At 37.3% G+C, this 21,853-nt stretch overlaps 1 protein-coding gene across 2 annotated transcripts in view; it reads left to right on the forward strand.

Moving 5' to 3' along the window:
* LOC149775663 (ankyrin repeat and FYVE domain-containing protein 1-like) overlaps positions 1–21,853 on the forward strand; it is a 139,325-nt gene that overhangs the window by 107,148 nt on the left and 10,324 nt on the right. For both annotated transcript variants that reach the window (XM_089944143.1, XM_089944144.1), the window contains exons 19-24: positions 2,104–2,280; positions 3,588–3,735; positions 6,468–6,558; positions 8,055–8,179; positions 11,534–11,680; positions 14,239–14,329. In XM_089944143.1, coding sequence (XP_089800269.1) covers positions 2,104–2,280; positions 3,588–3,735; positions 6,468–6,558; positions 8,055–8,179; positions 11,534–11,680; positions 14,239–14,329 — 779 coding nt within the window. The remainder of the gene's footprint in view (positions 1–2,103; positions 2,281–3,587; positions 3,736–6,467; positions 6,559–8,054; positions 8,180–11,533; positions 11,681–14,238; positions 14,330–21,853) is intronic.

Below are 21,853 nucleotides of genomic sequence, written 5' to 3' on the forward strand. Positions count from 1 at the left end.
TGGAAAAAGTACAAATCTCAATCATGCAATACAATTATTTGATGTTGCTGCAACAATAAAAAATGGGCATTTGTTTGGTTCTCCAAAGTTTTCCTTTAGCGATGACTTCAATAGCGCATGCAGCTTCATCAAAGAAAGTAAACTACAATCTTTCAATAACAACAAAGAACTTTTCTTCAAAGGAAGTCAGTACCAAACTTAAATAAAAGTGATGGAATCTGATGGATTTTTGCATTTTCCAATGTGACTGGAACATGTTAACTGTGCTGTGAAAGTTTCCTTTTGTAGGGAAAAGTTTATGCTTATGAACGCTACCAACGGCGGCTTAAAACGCAAACTAACTTTTACCAACTTGGAACATACTGAAAAGTAAATGTTCTTCGTCATTCATTACGTGATTGTGCTATGTTTTTCCACTGAATTAGACCAATATGACCTGTTACAAAATTACTGAATAATTTAAAGTTCTGTGTGTGCATATTTTCAATGGAATCACTTGTACTGGATTCAATGTATATTATGAGGTTCGCGGGTGAGTACACGGTGTTGATATTCTATTCATGTTATACATTATACATTTATATATAAACAGGATTCATGTATATGTACCAATTCGTGGTTCTCGAAATAAAGTAATCTATTATATATGATGTCTTCTGTTTTCACTACTGGTGTATTTCTCATTTAATATGCATCAATTTAAGATGGTAACTGTGCTGATGAAGCACGTATCTTACCGCCCCTATTTATTACCTACACCCTCACCCACCCCAATATTTTTGGGGTACATTTTCTTCAGCTAGCTGACCTGGTTGCTTATAACAAGGTTTGGTCTATAATGCGGTCGGCTTCTATGGCTCCCAACTACTGTGTTATAGCAGGGTCACACTGTGTTATTATTGTTATTATTATTATTATTATTATTATTATTATTATTATTATTATTAATGTGGTTGTTGTTGTTGTTGTTTTTATTATTATTATTATTATTTTTATTATCTGAGTTTCTCATGTCAGAAATCCTGTATTGTAACTCAGAGATGGAGATATTTTTTCTTCATGTCAGTTCAAATCTCCATCATTTATTATTTGTCTCACTCATTTGTTCCTTAAAATGTGTGTAAATATCCTATCTTTTTTCCATCAATGCATGGATTTGCTTTAATCGCAATTCATATTTTTATAAATTTTGATACCATTAAATTGTCATGTTATTCCTGAGTCACGATTCTTTTCAGTTTCTACTTGAAAGCAAACTTGTACTGTAACTATGGGTTATTTGTGTATATCATTGATATGATACCATTCAGGGTCTGTGATAGAACTGATAGTTCAAGGGAGTGGAAATTACCCTCAATTTGAAGAAAAGAAGAGCATTTCATTGAAGGAATAAAAGATGGGCATAATGCCCCAGTGCTAGACATCACTATAAACTGCCACAGAGCATACATTGCAGTGATAAGACATTTTTTAAAGCTACATTAAAAATCAGAATCATACAAACAAAAATAAAAGATGGGCATGAAATTATGCTATATGATGTTCACACATTTTGATGATTTCTTAGGCATGACTTCTGACAGAAAATCTCACAATGACATGTTCTTGAGTAGACTGCCTGTATATCATTTTCATGTTTTTTCATTACATCATGATGTCACATTGCATCAGCATAACATTAAAAGTCTCGCACATGAATATTGACAGTATTTTATGCCATTTGTTTTAATTAACTGACAGCTTAGAGTCAGATCTGCTGTCTGTCACTTTATATGACAGTATACCAGGGACAACTTTTTACACAAGAAAATAGTATTTTTTTATTTTAATCAAAAAACTTTTGTCGCAGTTTTGTGTTCATTTTAAATAAAAATTTATAAAAACAAGTGGAATATTTTTTATAATTCTTCTACAAGATGCAATCCAGTATGACCATGACAGTATTTCTTCCATGAATATTTCCTTAAAGATGCAGTGTGGACTTATTATTAGACCACAAGTTCATCAGTAAATATTTGTCCAAACTTTTTGAGGGAACAAAAACGGTGGTAGGCTTATCATTAATCTTTCGTCTGTCATTAAATAAATATTGTATTATTTCAGGTCGACAACCAGGGCCGTAACTTCCTACATAATGCCATACTAAAATTTGACATTGAGAGTGTACTGTTTCTCATCAGTGTAAAAGCAAACGTTAACTCTAAGGTGCATGATTCCAAACAGCTGACCCCTCTACACCTGGCTGTACAAGTTGGATCTGAGATAATTGTTAGGAACTTGGTAAGTAGTCAGTAAAATCATATGCATAAGGAGTGTCCCATGTGGCAGCTGAACGGTTGTGCCACTTATGGGAGTTTAGACTGCATTTTTATCTTTAAGTGGTAAGAAAAATTATTGGAATAAAATATGTAAAGATCACTACTGCTTGAAAATTGACGGTTTTCTGTTATCAATACATATATATATATATATATATATATATATATATATATATATATATATATATATATATTGGGGGGGGGGATTTTTTTCCCCATTTGAAGCTGCTCCCCAACAGATGGAGTCCCCTCCAGTCAGGTTAACTAGAAGCTGTCTCACATACCTCAGGGGAACGGAGATGGTATCTCCATGGTAAGGGGATATACCTCCCTCCACCTCTAACCTATTATCCTGAGGTATTATGATTGGGTAACATATTTAAAGAAGAAACCAATTTTTCTTAGTAAAATAATGTTTCTTCAAGAATACTTACCCAATCATAATACACATGCACCCTCCCATCCTCCCTGTAGTTGCATCCATAGAGAGCATGCCTTACGCTCCAGTAGTAATGAAAGGTTCATGGATTTTGCCACCAAGCCTTATACCAAGGGGAGATCACTCTGTTTGCCACCTAGGTCAGCAGAAAACTTTTAGCTCCCTTTAGCTTAATGTAGTATCTGGGATGACTGGATTGGCAAGGTAGAAGTAGTTTTCCTTAGGTTTTATGATTGTGTAATTATTCTCAAAGAAACATATTTTACTAGGAAAAATTGGTTTATCTTGTTTCTTTATTAAGTTCATTTATATAATCAGTGTCAGTTCTTCAGTTTTTGCATCAGCAGAACTGAGTCTATGCAGTTTTGCACTCGGGATGGACTTATAAGTGAGTATATATATTTATGTGTAAGAATATGCTTTTTATAACTCTTTCAGTGTATAGTTTCATATGTGCCGACAGTTTGTTAGTCTGGCAAAAAATAAAAATGACAAATTCATCTGTTGGATAAACAGAGTTGATTATGAATTTCTTGAAAATATGCAATTGTTCTACTAACTTCTGACTGAAACAGTCATACTGCTCACCAGGATTTTTAATTATAAAATTTGGGGATAATTAGATGAGAGATGTTGGAGTTTATACATTTGTATGTTAATTACCATTATAGGTTATTTACTAGCTGCTTTGGAACAGCTTGACCAGCCCAAACACATGAAATCAGTATTTGATTAAGCTGAATGGTTGCATTGGTCAACAGATTATTATATGGCAGTTTCAAGTAATCAGACAAGCGTGTGCTTGAGTAAATGTTTCCCCTGTTTTTCAGTTACTCGCTGGTGTGGATGTGAATGCCAAAACATCCAGTGGCCAGACAGCTCTACACTTAGCAGCCATCAAAGACTGTTCCACTATCTGTACTGTGCTCCTGGAAAATGGAATTGACTTCGATGCTGTGGATGATAATCAGAACAATGGTAAATGATATGTAAATACAGGCATGGTTCACTTACTACACAGTCACCATTGGTACATTGTGAGAATAACCACCAGTTACTTCAGAGTGTTCAGTTGGATTGGATTCTGTAGTTAAAACTGTGACAAGCACTTCACCTCTGTGTACACATATAAATCTTTATCCCGTCATTATAATACCAAGAGTAGAGAATAAATGAAGTTATAATACATAATCTCAATACTATTTAGGAACACACAAAGGATATACTTAATTAGAAAACAATTGATAGACATATGAACAGACAGATAAGTGTAACATACTAAATGGAATACAATTTAGAGACATGTGAACAGACAGGTGAGAATCACATACCTAATGGGAACACAATTTAGAGACATGAATAGACATGGGAGTATAACATACCTAATGTGAATACAATTTAGAGACATGTGGACAGACAGGTGAGTATGGCAATACAATTTAGACACATGTGGACAGACAGTTGAGTATAAAATATCTATTGGAAATACAATTTAGAGAAATGTGGACAGATCAAGACATACTTGGGAGTATGCATTTGAATTTGACTGATATATCGACACATAAGTGAATAGAATATGCTTATCATGATGTAGATAGGCACAATTTAGCAATGGATATTTCAACGATCATCACATGTTAATGGCCATATCAAAGTTTGTCATAATTGAGGGTTTATAAAATACTGAATGATTATTGAACATAAAAAAGTATGAAACAGAGCACTAATGATCCATTATATTGAATATATGTAAATATTTCTGTTTGTAATGGAGATCATGTACTACAGAGAGGAACATATTTCCAGATATATTTGTATATGAACAACTGATTCGTTAATCAGATTATGGATCCATACGAAAGAGGTAGGAATAAAAGTGTGTCCATAAACAAATTATTGATCCAAATAAAAGCTGTCAAAATGAAAGTGCTTTCATAAATGGATAATTGATCAAATGAAAGAGGTCAGGATGAAAGTGTTATCATAAACAAGATTTCATTATTTTTTCTCCTTTGAAAATGTTGGCAGATAATAATGTTTCTAAAACACCAACATGCATATTAATTAACTATTTTTCTGATTTGCGTCTTTGTCTGTTCAAAGTATGGAAACTATTAATACTCACACGAATGTCCATTATTCTTAAGCATATGCACACGAACATCATCGTAACCGAAGGACTCTACAAAACCAAGGTGTCCTGCATATTCAACATCTTCTTCCCTTGGAATATCGATAGGAGACTGCCATTTCCCAGCACAGCTTTCAAAATGCTGCGACCAATAGGAGGGGCCTACAAGGAAAATATATCCATCTAATTCCTGGATCGATTGACAAGACCAGATATGCTCATTGGCAAATCATTCAAAATAAAATCACATTTTTAAAAAAAGAACAAAATTGTTCATAAAATCCTATTTAAATTAATTAATTTCAATGTCAAGGATTTACAATTAAAAACAAACATTTGATGTCCTGATTTATGTAATCTACTCTGTGGAACATTTTGAAACATCTGTTGGTACATACAGTCATATCTGTCCTAGGGGTGACCCTGTAGACCCCTCCCCCCCATTCAGTAAAATTTCCTTCATAAGTGTTGTGTGTAATTGTCACCTGCTTTCTGTAGTCAGTGGTCAGGTGTTTTCTAACTAAACAGTGGTGTCTCCCTGCCTTAAGCAGTCACTGGAACATATCTAGAGTGACCACTCAGTCTATGCAAACTAAACAGTTGCTTCATGAAGACGGTTTTGTGTAGATAAAGGACTATCATGAGAATCAATGTGCAGACATTTCTTATCTTGCTTGTACTCACTGTATTCCAGTGACATGTTAGTGTAAGTCAAGGTGTCATTATGTCAGATTTTGAAGGCAAGGTGGTTTTTATTATTATGGTTGAGGGTCAAAGAAATTTGCTGGCTGATAGGAAAGGGAGTTACTTTATACAGCAGAAATGGAAGTTGTCTTTTGTCCCACAGGTGTAGTTTGTTATCTTAATTTAATTGCGTGTGAATTAAAACTCATATGAAAAAGGTGCATGTTGAGAATAGCTACAACTTACATCACTTTTCATTAGGGTCAGGAGTCATCTTGTATTTAAAACTTGTTTCTAAAGGCAGTCAGAGTTTCAGTTCATGGGTCACAAAGAATAACCATATATAGCTTATTTTGGCTCCTATTCATCACAGGCTTCTCATATAAGATGTCTGTCTTTTGATCTGAGTGAGTCAAGTAACTGGTTTATCCAAATATTGTTTTTGAAGCATGCCTTTTGTTTCCAGACTTGATTTATACAAGTTGGCAGACCAAAGTTTCAGTTCTTTTATTTTACATTTATATGTAAGCTCTCAATTTCTAGTGAAATAAGAAACAAAGACCAGTTTAAGTCGGCATTGATTAATTTATAGGATAGATTTAAGTCTGCAAAATATAATAATCTTGTGTAGAACATAGGTTTGTTAGAGAACATATGTGCATATTTTCTGATTTTGTTGAATCGTGCACATAAACAAATTTGATATCATAATAATAATAAATAATAATAGCATAGTATTTTTTATTTAAAAAAAAAAACAATTTTAAAATGTGTGTACAGCAGTCACTTGTGTACAAAGACCACTTTTGCCTTTTCTCATAGGTGGCTGCTATTGACAGGTTTGACTGTAAATGTATAGACCTTAAGAGATTTTGTTTATTTATATATTTTGCAGCTCTTCACCTGGTTGTACAAAGTGGTAATGTGAACTGTGTAAGGGTGTTGTTAGTAGAATCAAGAATAAATGCAGAAGCAGTTAATGCCAGGTGAGTATTTCATGGAGTTCAGATCATATGTGTACTTTAAAATATATTACAATAAATATTGGTTAAATTAAATTTAACTTAATTCACAAATTTGTAGAGTCCTGTTATGTAGCAAATAATTACATAAGTATTGTCTTGTCAAAATTACAAGAAAGTTTGAAAGCAAGCATTGTATGTACAAAACATAAATGTAGTGAAACCTATCCATAACAAAGTTTTACTTGGTGAATATTTAATTTGCCAATAATGAAAACTAACTATTGTTTAGATGATATTATAATCTTGGCATTCTCTTGTCTTTCCTGCATTTACAAAGGGTGCGAAATGGGTATCAGTTCAATGCCAACAATGATGAAGTGGCAGCAACAAATAAGTTTAGAATGTGGGTTAAAAGGTTTAAAGTCTTAACATTATTTTTAATTTGTTGCACAATAACACAGGTGAGACACCCTTTTGTGGAATTCTTTTTCCAGTTAACAGAGAAATTTACTAAAAGACAGATGCATTAACTTGCTAGTCCTTATTGATTTGTTATATACAGTTAACACCATTTGCCACAATAATTTGGTATGAGTGACTTTTGTGTTGTTGATTACAAAGGTTGATTCTATAGTTTTACTTCATTGTGCATTGAATATAAAGAGCTTTTTATATTGAAGTCAGAAAATGTTTAGAACGAAAAAGAAATCAAGATCAGAATACAAGTTAATTACTTAATTTAAAACATTTAAATCAATAAAACATTTCAAGTTTTGAAATTCATATTTTCTGGTGGTAAATTCGTGTTTTCTAAAGGAAGAAACAATTTTAAAAGGTCTTTGTTTTGATATTATATACTATATTAATTTTGCAAACTTCCGTGATTATTTTACTGAGCAAAGTTTTTTGTTGTCTCAGTATTAGCTTTACAAAACCCATATTAAAATATAAGGTGTAAATAAGTTGTGTCAGTTAGATTAATTAATATTAATGTAAAATAATTAATTAATTAATAATTAAAATTAATAATACTTCAGAATATTGTAAAATATAGTTTTCACAAACATAAAAACAGCTTTGATGGTCTAAGTGGTTAGAATGTCCACCTCGGGCATAGGAGGTTGCAGGTTCAAACCCCAACTAAGTCATACCAAAGACTTATAAAACCTGTCCCACTTTACCCTCATTATAAAGAGGTTAGTGTTAGAACTAGGCTGCCTGGTGTCAGGATAATTTGACTGGCTGGGACATCATGCTCAATTTTTTTTAAAGCTACTTTAAAATCTAAATCACACACACACACACACACACACTGAGTTTCATAGTCTTACAGAGGAAACTGAATTCTGAAAAAATATACACAATGAAAGTTTTAATATAAACAAAATCTCTAATGGACATATGTTTTTAGTTAGTTATTGACTGATGAATAATTGTCTTCATGAAAAAATCCTGAATGCTTTTGATTTTCAGACTAATTCATTGATGTAATATTCTGTTTTTAAATAAAATTCCAGAGGCCAAAATCCTCTCCATATATTGGGCCAATATGGTAAAGAAAATGCAGCTGCCATATTTGAATTGTTCCGAGAATGTATGCCAGCTTATCCTATTGATAAACCAGATGCTGAGGGAAATACAGGTCAGTAGATGTTGTTTTTGTTGTTGTTGTTGTGGGGTTTAACGCCATTTTTCAGCACACGATAGGCTATACAGGGTGGCCATTATTTATTGTGGAGGAAGAACCCGGGAAAACCCTGGAAAGAACCACTGACCCACGAGAAGCTACGAGCAAGCTTTCTCACATACCCACACTGGCTGAATCCGAGACTCGAACCGGCGCAGACGTCAGTAGATGTACTTTGTGAATGATCACTTGTGAAATGTTAAGGTACTTGTCAAACAAAATTTTATTTTTATCTTGTTAAAGATCGAAGCTATTAAAATATCATTAAAAATTTATAACTTTGTATGATATAGTTGAATATCAGTTGCCAAGTTAAGGGTCATTTCTCAGAAAATTATGAGAATAAATTACCGTCGCTAATTTCTCATACAACATAAACTGAATACAATGGTGAATGCATATTTTCAGTGTGACACAGTTATTGAAATACTTCTATTTTTCACAGGTAAAAGCAGGTTTTAAATCACTAAAAATCTCACAAGGTCTCGTACCGTTTTTCATTATCTTTTACATAACTGTTATTACATCTACAAGGTCTCACAGTTTTCATTATCTTTCACATGACTTATTACATCTTCAAGGTCTCATACATTTTTTCATTATCTTTCACATGACTGTTATTACATGTACAAGGTCTCATACAGTGTTTCATTATCTTTCACATGACTTATTACATCTTCAAGGTCTCATACAGTTTTTCATAATCTTTCACATAACTGTTATTACATCAACTAATATTACACACACAGTTTTCTTTTCATTACTTAATAAGAGTTGCAGCCAAATCATTTTATGTCCCATCTCTACACTAAAATTCATAGTGCAACAATACACTTGGGTAAAATCTTAAACTGTCATAAATGCTTAGTTTGTTATAAGTAATTGGTAGAACAAACAGACCCTCATCTGCTGTATTGTGTTGTTTGCAGTAGGACTCTAGTTATAAGCAAGTATTTTACATATAGATTTTATGATAACACTTTCAGTTATTCCACATCCTAAAAGTTACCATATATATTTGCATTTAAGTTGACTCCAACTGCAAAGAATGTAGAGCCTGATCTGCCATCACATAATACTTCAGCAGATCAGGGTCAGTATTGTTTGTTCTGATAATTACTAATAATAATCTGGGACCCTAGGTGGTCTGAGGTGCCCACTTTTACAGATCACTCAAACATCTCACCTAACACAGCATGACCTCAAGTCTCAGCTTTTAATGTGAATATGTGAGAAAGCTTCCTGTGGGTCGGTGGTTCTTCTTGGGGTCTTCTCCACCAAATATACTGGCCAACATGTCCTGAAAAATGGTTTTAGACAGACAATATGAAGGCTATTAAGTTGAGTCCAGCTGCAAACTGCACAGAACCATATTTGCCAATAGATCTTTTTTTATGCAGTTTGTTAGGAGTAATTAATAGAACAAGGAACATAAACCCTGATTTGCAGGGACATTATGATGTCTCAAAAAGGATAGAATAGGAAACAATCAAGTTTTTGGTACAGATGTTAGTGTTCTCTTACAATGGAGTGATCTGTCTTTACAGGAACCTTTTTAAATGGAGAATCACTGTATTGACAAAATTTTAACAAAGGTGAAGCTTCATTGGTTTGCAGTTCACTATGGCTTGCTTGAGGTCCATAGATGGATAAGTGAATAGTAACATTGGCATAATGTATATTTTTTTAATTAAAATAAATATATAAAATATTTTAATTAGTACCATATATATTTGTTTATAACATAAGTCCAGCTGCAAAAAACAGAAACCCTAATCTGCCATTACATAATCAGCAAGCAGATCAAGGTCTGAGTTATTTGTTCTTCTAATTACTCCAGACAAACTGCATAGATCCAAATTCGCTTTTTGCAATTTGCCTTGACTTAAAAGTGAGTACATACATGTCCTGCATTCACTATTGCTGAGCATTTAGAATGTCCACCTCAGATGTGGCAGGTCATGGGTTTGAACCCAGGTCTAGTCATACCACAGATTTATAAAAATGATACTAACAGCTGCCTCGATTGGTGCTCAGCATTAAAAGGTTAGTGTTAGGACTGGTTGGCCTGGTGTCAGGATAATGTGTCTGGGTGGGACTTCATGATATATGTCTGCCGCATGATGCCCCAATGCTAGACATTACTATAAACTGCCACACAGCAGACATCATAGCTATATGACTGAATTTTTTTAAAGCTACTTTAAAAATCCCAAACACACACACACTATTACTGTTTTGCAGTGTATGAATTTCAGTGCTTGTACATAAGAGGTTTTTTTCCTTACCATATCTCTAAAACTTTTTCGCAGATGCTACATTTTGTAAGATAATGCAACTAATGAGCTGAGTCATACCAAAGACTTGAACAAATGGTGCTAACAGCTGTCTCGCTAGGTGCTTAGCATTAATAGGTTAGTGTTAAGACTGGTTGGCTTGGTGTCAGGATAATTTGACTGGGTGGAACATCATGCTACATGTCTTTGGCATGATACCACAATGCTTGACCTCAATATAAACTGGAAAGCTGTCGTATATTCATACATATACCTGGTTTATATCTCCTATAAGTCAGTTTTATAAAAATTAATGTTGGCCTGATTGAATGAAGCTTATTGTGCTATGTTTGTCTATTAAACGTTTGCATGTCTGGTAACTATGCAAACCTTAAAGAGATTTATGTGAAACTTGACTGAGATGGATATTAGGACTAGATTGTGTGTCATGTACAATCAATAGATTCCTTGCTCAAAGGTTAAAGGTCACAGCAAGGGCAGATTTAACTCTGTGATCGATGTCCTTGTCCAGACTGCAGTTTAAGGAACCAGTTAGCGAATTTTCATGAATCTTTATATATACATCATGACTACATGTTGCGTAGCACAAGTCAGACCCCAACACTAATGTCAAGGTCATGTCAAGGAAAAAGGTATCAGCATGTTTCCTTGTCCAGACTGTAACTTTTGAACCACTCAAGATGTTTTTACCATACTTTATCCAGATATACAATATTGCTAGACAGTGTGATGTATTTGCAGTCACGCCTACTACCTCAAAGTTAAAGTCACAACAAGGGAAAATGTAAATCTGTAAATGTTTATGTGTGACATTTTTTTCGGTGTTTGGTGTGTCAATTTTGAACTATAAGGGGGATACTGTGATAACATTTTTGCAGTTAGAAGGTGTCTCTTAAAATATAGTTAAGTCCCTAGTGCTTAGGTCAAGTAATTGCAAGGGAAATGTCACATGGTGAGCATATCATTTGCCATTTGTGGGACTCTTATTTTTCTTTCTGCCTGTTTATTTCAGCCTTGTTGCTGGCCTACGTGAATGGAAATGGTAATCTGTGTCGAGCTCTGGTCCGAGCCGGTGCATGCTTAGGTATAAGTAACAAGCAAGGACTTAGCATTTTCAATGCTCCAGTTGCTACTAAGCAACTTCTCTTTAAGCTTTTAGGTAAGTCAAAATGTTCATTTTTAGCTTCATTGTTAGATGAAGTAAGCTTATTATAACATTCTCTGTTCATTATACATCATTAGCACATCAACCATTGCTTTAACAGTTTGAAAAATTGTTTATCAGTTTCAACCAAATTTGTAAATATCCAGGAATCAGAATTATCAGATTGGTACAAAAGATGCAAATCCAGCATCAGATGTATCCACTGTTTCTTAAACAGCAAAATCCTTGAAAACTGCTCAGTACTGTTGTGAAATAATTTTCAAACCTAAATTTAGAATCATGGCATCATGTGCTTTCAGCTTTATACAGATGATGGTGATTTACTATCAAATATGGCCACTTTTACCAAAACAGAAAACAAAAAAAAGCCTCTTAAATATCACCTCAACAGCTGCTATACCATCTTTGACCAAATTTTGATGAGTATTCTGGGGACTAATGCATTATACTTCTAGTGTTCATGAGACCACATATGAATTTCAGCTACTATCTTTGAACAATGTAAAAAAATTCAGGATCATTTACCCATAATGCACCATGCCACATGTGAAGCTTCTAACCAAGCACTGTAATTCAGAACTTAATTCAGTCTAGCCATTATGGGAATGACATCACTTTTGTGAGAATGACCACACTTATTATACTAACCAATCAGAAGACAGATTTTACTAGTTACAGACATATTTATTGGTTTTGCTAATTTAGGCCAGTACCAGTCAATAAGGCCTTTTAAGTTTAAATGAGTGTGGCCTTATTTTAAATGTATCAATGGGCTGAAAATAGTGTGAACATGAAATAAGTGCTTATTATAAACTGCAATTCCAAATTTTGACAGAAAGCATTGATATAAAGGCTTTTGAAATTTGTATAAAAGATGCCACTCTGGTAATTAGTAGGATGACCAATACAAAATTAAATATAAACAAACTTCAAAGCCCATCTTAAATAGTACATAATCTAGAGTTCTCCCAGGTAGCCAAGTGATCTGTGGTGCTCACCTTTAGTTAATAACTAACATCTCACCTTTGTCTTTGAGGGTTTGAGACTCAACCTGACCAGTGTTGGCTATGTGATCTACAGTGCTCACCTTTAGTTAATCACTAACATCTCACTTTGGTCTGCGAGGGTTTGAGACTCAACCTGACCAGTGTTGGCTATGTGATCTACAGTGCTCACCTATAGTTAATCAGTAACATCTCATCTTGGTCTGCAAGGGTTTCAGCCTCAACCTGGCCAATGTTGGCTATGTGAGAAGGTTTCCAGCTGCTTCTCATTGGATGGTGGTTCTTCTTGGCTGTGCTGCAAAATTGGCATTAATCCCATAACAACCAAACAACCATCATAATCAAGCCCTTAAATAGTAGTTAAGCAAGACCAGCATAATTTGATAGTTATCATCCTAATAACTCATTACATTTTTGTGGAAACTGATTCCACATAACCTTCAGGTTTGGATACCATTGCAGAAAAGGAAAAATTGGGAAGAAAACAATTATTTTGATGTTTTGTTTTGATAAAAGTAGACAAAGAGCATCTAAACATTTTTCCTGTAGGCTTTTGTTTAAGTGAGTGATTTAAGGCTGTTTTGAGGGTATCTTATTATGCCATCCCACCTTGCTATACCATCCCATCTTGATATACCATCCCATCTTGTACCATCCCACCATGTACCATCCCATCTTGTTATACCATCCCATCTTGTTATAGCATCCCACCTTGCTATACCATCCCATCTTTTTATACCATCCCATCTTGTATCATCCCACCATGTACCATCCCATCTTCTTATACCATCCCATCTTGTTATACCATTCCATCTTGTTATACCATCCCATCTTGCTATACCATCCCATCTTCTTATACCATTCCATCTTGTTATAGCATTCCATCTTGTTATACCATCCCATCTTGAACCATCCCATCTTGTTATAGCATCCCATCTTGATATATCATCCCATATTGATATACCATCCCATCTTACTATCATGCTTACAAATCACTAATGATTGAGTTACTTGATGTCTTTATTTATGTAATAGAGTCTTAAACTTCTAAAATCAAGAATAACTGCCATCATTTCACCATGGAAAATAATATATAAATCAAATGAACCACTCTGTATTTAAAACAACATGAATTATAAATGTCTGTGTATTTTTTTATATAAATGTCCACTTATCTTTGTTCCTTATGGCTTGTGAGAAAGAGAGGGGGACAAAAAGGAAAGCAGAGGGTATTTGAATGAAATAGTTTAATTTAGTTCATAAATAGGGATTTTTGAGTGATTATTTTTAAAAAGTGTATAGTTATTAATAAGTTGTAATTCTTCGCTGATTTAGAGAGCAAAGAAGCAAAATTGTGTTCATAATTACATGGGTATTCATATGCCATGGAGAAATCACAATTTGTTGTTCAAAAAGTATTGTTATATATTACTTTATACCAACACTTTTGCATTAAAACAAGACCAGAAAAATAGAATGAAATGAGATTGTAGAAAAATTAATCTTTTTTTATCCATGCACTTAAAGTATGGTTCTATTTTATTTCAGATATGCTATCTAAGGAACCTCCATGGAGTGATGGTGAGATGTGTCTGGAATGTGGAACCAGATTTAGTATCAAAACAAGAAAACATCACTGGTAAATGCAGATGATAAACATTTTCTTTTGGCTCTAGTGCAACAGGGCTTTTAAAAGGAAAGAAACAGCACTTATTATGTCTTTTAATTTGTCTGTTCTGTGGTCTATCAATCTGGATCAAGCTCTTTGAATTTACTTTAAACTCAATGAATCATCATCTAATATTTCACATAACACACCACTTTGATGGGGCATCTCAGGAAGTAAATGATGTTCAAAATTAACTCATAGGGTTTAAGTTTCAGGACATTGCTGTATCCTGTTTCCATTTATGAATTGTCATCACACATTGCATGCAGTAGAGTATATTGGAGGTCACAAGATGAAAGTTCAAGGTCATATGTTTCATTTGGTTGAAATTTGTGTAATTAAAATTTCTTGTGTACTGTAGAACAGGATTTTTTAGTAGCTTTTTGTGGCCATATGTGTGATCAGTCTGTTATCTTCAGAATAAAACATTGATAGAAATTTCATGCAATATTGTATAATGATAAAAAAATAACAAAAGAAATAATATCTGATGGATAGTACTATGAAATTAAAACACTGCAATAAAAATAATAAGATGGCAGGAAAGAAATATTGCCAACATGAAAATAGCCTGTGATACAATAGCCACTGATAGATTGTTATCAGGCTTGGCTCATCAGTTTGTGTGTGTGATTTAGATTTTTAATGTAGCTTTAACAAGTTTTCAGTCATATCACTACAATGTCTGCATTGTCACAGTTTATGGTGATGCCCATCACTGGGGCATCACATCGCAGATATGTAGCATGATGTTCCACCCAGTCCCATTATCCTGACACCAGGTCTACCAGTCCTAACATTAACCTCCTAATGCTGAGCGCCAAGTGAGGCAGCTGTTAGTACCATTTTTATAAATTGTTAGTATGACTTGGCTGGGGATCAAACTCACGACCTCCAGCATCCTAGGCACACGCTCTAACCAATAGGCCATTGGTGCTGTTTTTCCATAAGTCTGACCGGTTTTCAGTAAGGTGTAAGAAAATATCATGTACTGCTATTGTATCATTTGAAATCGTATTTATAAATTTTTGGTATTCAAAACTGCTGCAGTGACGATAAGCATTATGTTCAACTGAAAAATTTGGAAGGTACACACAGACCTTATTTACCTCTATTACAGTTGCACCAACTTCAGTTACAAACCCTATGTGGCTCAATGGCTTGTTGCTTTCTGTCCCCTTGATGTAATTCTAAGACATTTTGTTAAATTTCACATGATTGTAATTATATCCACCACCACTAGACATACTCATATTGATATATGATGTCCAGTAAATGCAGTTGAGTCCCTTCCTGCTTTTATTCACTGGAATCTGATTATTCCTTTTCATTCTTCTGTACTGGTTATTAACACTTTTTAAGATGCTTATTTTCCCTTTATCTTCAACATGTATTGCTTGCTAGTTTGATCATGCAGATGCTCTGCATGAAACAGTTTTTGCAGTTTGAAGCATTTGTGTTGGGGGCGCTCACCAGTTATGTACTTTTGAGAGAGTGACGTATGTAAGGTGATGTAGTTCGCATTTAAAACATGCACAATGGAGATAATGTTGGCATACCTCTATGCTACATTAATGTAATATGGAAGATATTTCTTTGGATATTTTACTTTTGGAAATTTTACATGATTTAAGCTCACTGCTAACTAAAATGGCTGCTCCCTTGTGTTAAAAAATCAGCCTGAATTAGCCTAAAGTACACTATACATAGCAGCTATCATAATAGGGAAAATGAATTTTGCCAGACTAGACAATACCAGCTTCTGAAAGTGCAATGAATGAATTACCAAATATATAAAATGTAAAAAAAGTTATCGGCTCTTTTTTATACAATTTACCTCTGAAGTTCAGGAAGTGAAAATGACCAAGTAGAGCTAGCTCTTTTTTGAAAGGTGCACATCTGAAGTAAGGCCAAGCTGTATACTCTATAACCCTTAGTACAACCATCAATCATACACCAAAATAAAGGGAATTAAAGGTTCTTTGAATTATACCTAAGATATACAAGGCCTTTTTTAAATAGCCAGTATAACCAGTGAGGAAAGCCGGGGAAATTCTTTTTCTCCTTCAAATATGTTCTCCGATCACATTAACGTTATATAACGGGATATAAGCCTGCTACCTCTCGAATCCAGCTCTACTAAAAGACGAAAATTCGTCTTTTTGGTCTATCTCATATAGACCAAAGGACAATAACTCTTGCCCCTTACCTCCCCTTGCCACCGCCAGGTGTCACTAGTTTTTAAGCTTCGCTTGTATGGATAACACGTACATTATACCTTCAAACAATCCAAGCCATCTTAGCGTTAAATTGGACCATCCAAAGTTAAATTTGGATTTATTGCGTTGGACAATCATTCTTCTACAGGTTGTATACATTATTTTAACAATTTTTCTCAAAACTGAGTGACTTTGTCACCCTTACAGATTTCCTTTACTGAAGACCATGTTACACACGCTATCGCGGAACTCATGTTGTCAACTAAGAGTTAACGCGACACTAATTTCGCTTACTCTGTTAGTAACGGTTGTGGTATTAGCGAATTAATAACATGCTGAATTGCTAATTTGTGCTTTGTTTTCTTTTCTTGTGTCGTTTCAGTAGAAATGTCAACCAAATGCATGAAATGCAAAAAGTTCAAAGCAAAAGAAGACATCCATAACTCTTGTATTGTATGTACCAAGTGTACATCATCTATACCATGCAGTGTGTGTAATACTTGGACAGAGCAAACGTGGGCTGATGTAGTCCAGAAGGCAGCAAAAGGGAGGGATAGACGGAATAAGTCGAAAAAAGATAGCATTGATGTCCTCAGTATACATCCGAAGACAGCCTCCATTGCGAGCCTTGTGGGGGACGTTGGGGTACCCCCTCCACCTAAAATTCGTCGTTTGCAACCGTCAGCCACCGTAACATCAGCGGCAGTGGAGGAAAATAATGTTGACAGGGTACAACAGTCCAGCTTTGAACATATACGTTGTTTGGTCCAGGAAACGACGACGCAGCTATTGACATCAGGCCAGATATTACCCTTATTTCCCTTGCTTGCTTCCACAGCTTTTTCTGACTCTTTGGGGGAATGTTCCCCCAATTTTAGGCTGCCCAGTGGGCGTAAGTACCCCTGCATGTCCGAGCATGGCCTTCGGGCTTGTAAGTCAGGATGCATGGGTTTTTTACCGGATCCATCAGATCTATATCTTTATACAACCTCTATGTCCCCGGCCGTCCAACTGTCCCAGCATGGGGACCCTATTCTGAAACGGTCCGACCAAACATTACTTACGGGGATTTTAGTGATAAATCCGTCCATCAAGCTGTACCGCCGGCAACATACCAATACTATGGCGGAGATTTTAGTGAGAAATCTGTCCGTCCAGCCAGGCCATTGGAGCAGCCGGTACCGGTGATAGCAGGACCATCGCCAACATTCAGACTGACCACAAGCCAGACAAACCAGCCGGCAGGGCCGGCTGTCCATATGTTCACGGCTTATCCACAAGGGAGAGTTAGTGACAGTGTTAAGGATGACGGAATTGCGTCATCTATGCCACCTGGTATGCTCTATCCAGAAATGCAAGGTATTACAGAACACAACTCGGCACACAGTGAGGGTGATGAAACTCCTGCAAATCAGCCATTCACAGATCCAACCATGGAACGGACTGAGTTTGGCTTCAAGGCGGCAGTGGAAGAAATTTATAGGGTGTTGGCAATTTCAGAATGCCCTCCACCTCCTACTGCCACTCAAGACTACAAAGTTAAGGTGTCTGTAGATCTTGACGGGGAGGAAGAGACGCGGTCCTTCCGGCTCCTTCCCCAGTCGGCAAAAATTAAGGAGATCAATGATCGTCTATCAGGACGAATAGGTGATCCGGGGAATGCTAAGGCATTCTTTTCAGAAAGCCAAGTACCAGCGACGTTCTTAGTACAAAACTCATTCAGACGCCTTCAGTACGGATCTTCCGGCCTGGACAAAAATATGGCAGCAGTTCACATGTCCGCTCCACTGTTTTACAAAGTGGACAAAAATGTGTTCCATGCCACGTCAAAGCTAGTCCGGAATGTAGTCACTACGTCTTCAGTGTTAGACTTGGCTTCATTAGCCATTTTCCGACTCGCAGAAAAATCCGACAGTGACCACGCTTGGGAAGCGACGGCCCAGATTGCTAGAGTTATTAACAGGGCAGCTCACCATTCCATGGCTAATGCGTTGACTGCTTCTGCCAACTTAGACCTGATACGATGTGACGCATGTCTGCGGTCCACGTCGCTCAAGCCCCATCATACTCTGGCTTTATGGATGACTCCGTTTGGATCGCCTTTACTCTTTGGAGGAAAAATTGAAGAAGTTTGGAAGCAGGCAGCTCAGGAACTGCCCCTCCAACTCGCTGCCCAACCCTCACAGGCATTTAGAAAAAATCGGCCCCTGCCACAGCGGAGGGATGATTGGCGGACCAGGGACAAGGGATCCTTACAGTCAAATGTGCAGTATAGATCCCAACCCAATGCCAGGAGACAACAGTCTAATCAAGCTAGGAGGCAACCATACAGAGGCAGTAAGAAACAAAGTTTCTCCATCTTCAAGCCTCCTAACTCTAAATATTGACATACCCTCTCCACCACCCGTGGACAGCCTACATGTGGGCGGCCGCCTCCTGCAATTTCAGGACCACTGGACCACCTTTTTTCCTCAGAACGATTGGGTGATCCAGGTCATTTTGGAGGGACTTCAGATTTCATTTATCCAACCCCCTCCCCTGTCCTCCTCTCCCCTCTTCATGGACGTATTGTCCGATCGGGAGAAGGATACCTTTCTACAACAGGAGATATGGTCGCTCATAGAAAAACGGGCAGTGGAGATTGTGAAGAAGAAAAAAAACGCAATCTCCGGGGTTTTATTCCAGGCTGTTTCTTATCCAGAAGACAAAAGGCAAGTTGAGGCCGATCATCGACCTGAGTCGCCACAACCAATACATTTTACCACCGAAATTCAAGATGGAAATGGCGAGATCAACCCATCTTTCCATCCGGCGGGACGAGTATGCCATCAGTCTAGATATGACTGACGCATATTTTCACGTCCCTATCCACCCCGCATCACAGAAATTTCTCCGATTCGCTGACCGCGACGCGGTTTATCAGTTCCAGGTCCTACCTTTTGGCCTAACATCAGCCCTTGGGCTTTTACCAAGGTTATGGATTGCATCGTCACCCTGTTCCGCTCGACTTCATCTACAAGGATGGCAGTGTACTTGGACGACATCCTCCAGAAACATATGGTAAGTTCTATTCTGCTCAAAGGCAGAAATGATCTTTTAGCACTTTTAGATCATCTAGGCTTTCTCATGAACTGGGAAAAGTCCGATCTCTGTCCATCCCAGCGTTTTGTCCATCTGGGTATGGAGGAGTTTCTCACCGATCTGAATCTGGTACGGCTTCCTCGCGCTCATGTAATCTGGATCATCGAACTCGTCGAGTCCGTTTCCAACAGGATGTGGATTTCAGCGAGAGAATTCTTACAACTCCTTGGATTATTCAATGTGGCCGCGGACTTGATCCCGCTTGGCCATTTTTTTATGCGTCCCTTACAAATGACATTACTGGCACAATGGCGCCCTTTTTCAAGTCTCCTCAATCAAACAATAATGATCACGCCCAAGATACGATCGTTCCTGTATCAGTGGCACAACCCCGGTTGGCTGTCCACGGGGATTCCTCTGGAGATGCCCCAAGCGGAGATAACGGTATGTACCGACACCAGTACCTACGGTTGGGGTGCCCACCTGTTGCCGGACTTCGCTACAGTCAGTGGCACGTGGGAGCCAGGGTAGAGGCCTCTCCACATCAACCTTTTAGAAATGAGGGCTGTCATCAATGCTTTTCATTTCTGGAAGGATCAAGTCTCAGGAAAAACTGTCCTCATTATGTCAGACAACTCTGTGGTGGTGACTTACCTCCTCAAACAAGGGGGCACCAAATCGCCAGACCTGTGCATTCTGATCTGGCAGTTTCTACGTTGGTGCGACAACCTCCACATCAACGTACAAATCAGACACATTCCCAGCAGACTCAATGTCTTGGCCGACACTCTATCAAGGAAAGGTCAGGTTATTCACACGGAATGGTCATTCCATCAATCAGTCTTTCTTCGGATTTGCACACTTTGGGGGCATCCAATGATCGATCTTTGTGCGACAAGGTGGAATCTCAAGTTGCCCACCTTTGTCTCTCCAGTTCCAGACCCAGAGGCTTGGGCCGTGGACGCTCTGTCAATCAGCTGGGAGGGGTTGTGGGCATTCGCCTACCCTCCCACGGTTTTGGTACCGAAAATAATCCAGAGGTTAAGGGGTCAGAACTGTCAGATGATTCTGATTGCCCCTCTCAGATGGAACAAGTCCTGGGTCACCGATCTACTCGATCTAGCGATAGATCTACCCAGGAAGATTCCAACCAGCCCAAATCTTCTCAAACAACCGTGGTCACAGGTGTTCCACCCCTGCCCGGACCGTCTTCTTCTTCACGCTTAAGGCTCTTGTCCGGGATGCCTTGCGAGACGAACAATTTAAACCTTCGATTGTGGAGAGAATCTCAAGAGCAAGAAGGCCCTCCACTCTGAAGGCTTATGAGGGAAAGTGGCATGTTTTCAGGGACTGGTGCCATATCAATAACATCGTCCCTTTGAGTATCTCAGTCCCTCAACTGGCCGACTTTTTTCTCTGGCTTTTCGAGGAGAAACAGTTGGCCCCAATTACTATCAAAGGCTACCGCTCCATGATATCAGACACATTCCGCCATCATGGTAGATGTGATATTGGGCATAACAAAGATTTATTAGATCTTTTAGCCAATTTTGATTTCAATCGACCAAAATCCCTCACCCTGTTTCCAAAATGGAATCTGTCCTGGGTTTTAACATGGCTCAATTCAGACAAATTTGAACCTTTAGCCCACACTTCGTTAAAGGTACTATCATACAAAACATGTTTCTTGATAGCCTTAGCTTCAGCATGCAGGGTGAGCGAGTTACATGCCCTTTCCAGTGACCCGAACTTTCTTCAGTCCAGATCAGATGGTTCGGTGGTCCTTCTGACACAAGCAGGCTTTGTAGCCAAAAATAGGTTACCATCCATTGGCAATCAAAGAATCATCATTCGCTCACTCTCTTCCATAGATAAGTCAAGAGCAGCAGCCATGCAAGATCCTGTTCGTGCACTCAAGCACTATTTAAAACGCACAGAGGCGTGTTGGGACACACATAAGCACCTCTTTCTTCCGGTCAAAGCTGGTAAACGGGATATCACCCCTCAAGCCCTTGCTTCATGGCTGAAGTGGGTTATACGCTCAGCGTACTCTGAGGTCTCACAAGATCAGAGTCGCCTGATGAAGATTACGGCTTATGAGATTAGAGCAATCTCGGCGAGCCTGGCATTCGAACGCAATGTTTCGATCCGAGATATAATAGAAGCTGTTGGCTGGCATGCAGAGTCAACCTTC

The sequence above is a fragment of the Sinohyriopsis cumingii genome, chromosome 19, assembly GCF_028554795.1.
Source record: "Sinohyriopsis cumingii isolate HCF-2022 chromosome 19, ASM2855479v2, whole genome shotgun sequence".
In the NCBI taxonomy this organism is placed as follows: domain Eukaryota; kingdom Metazoa; phylum Mollusca; class Bivalvia; order Unionida; family Unionidae; genus Sinohyriopsis; species Sinohyriopsis cumingii.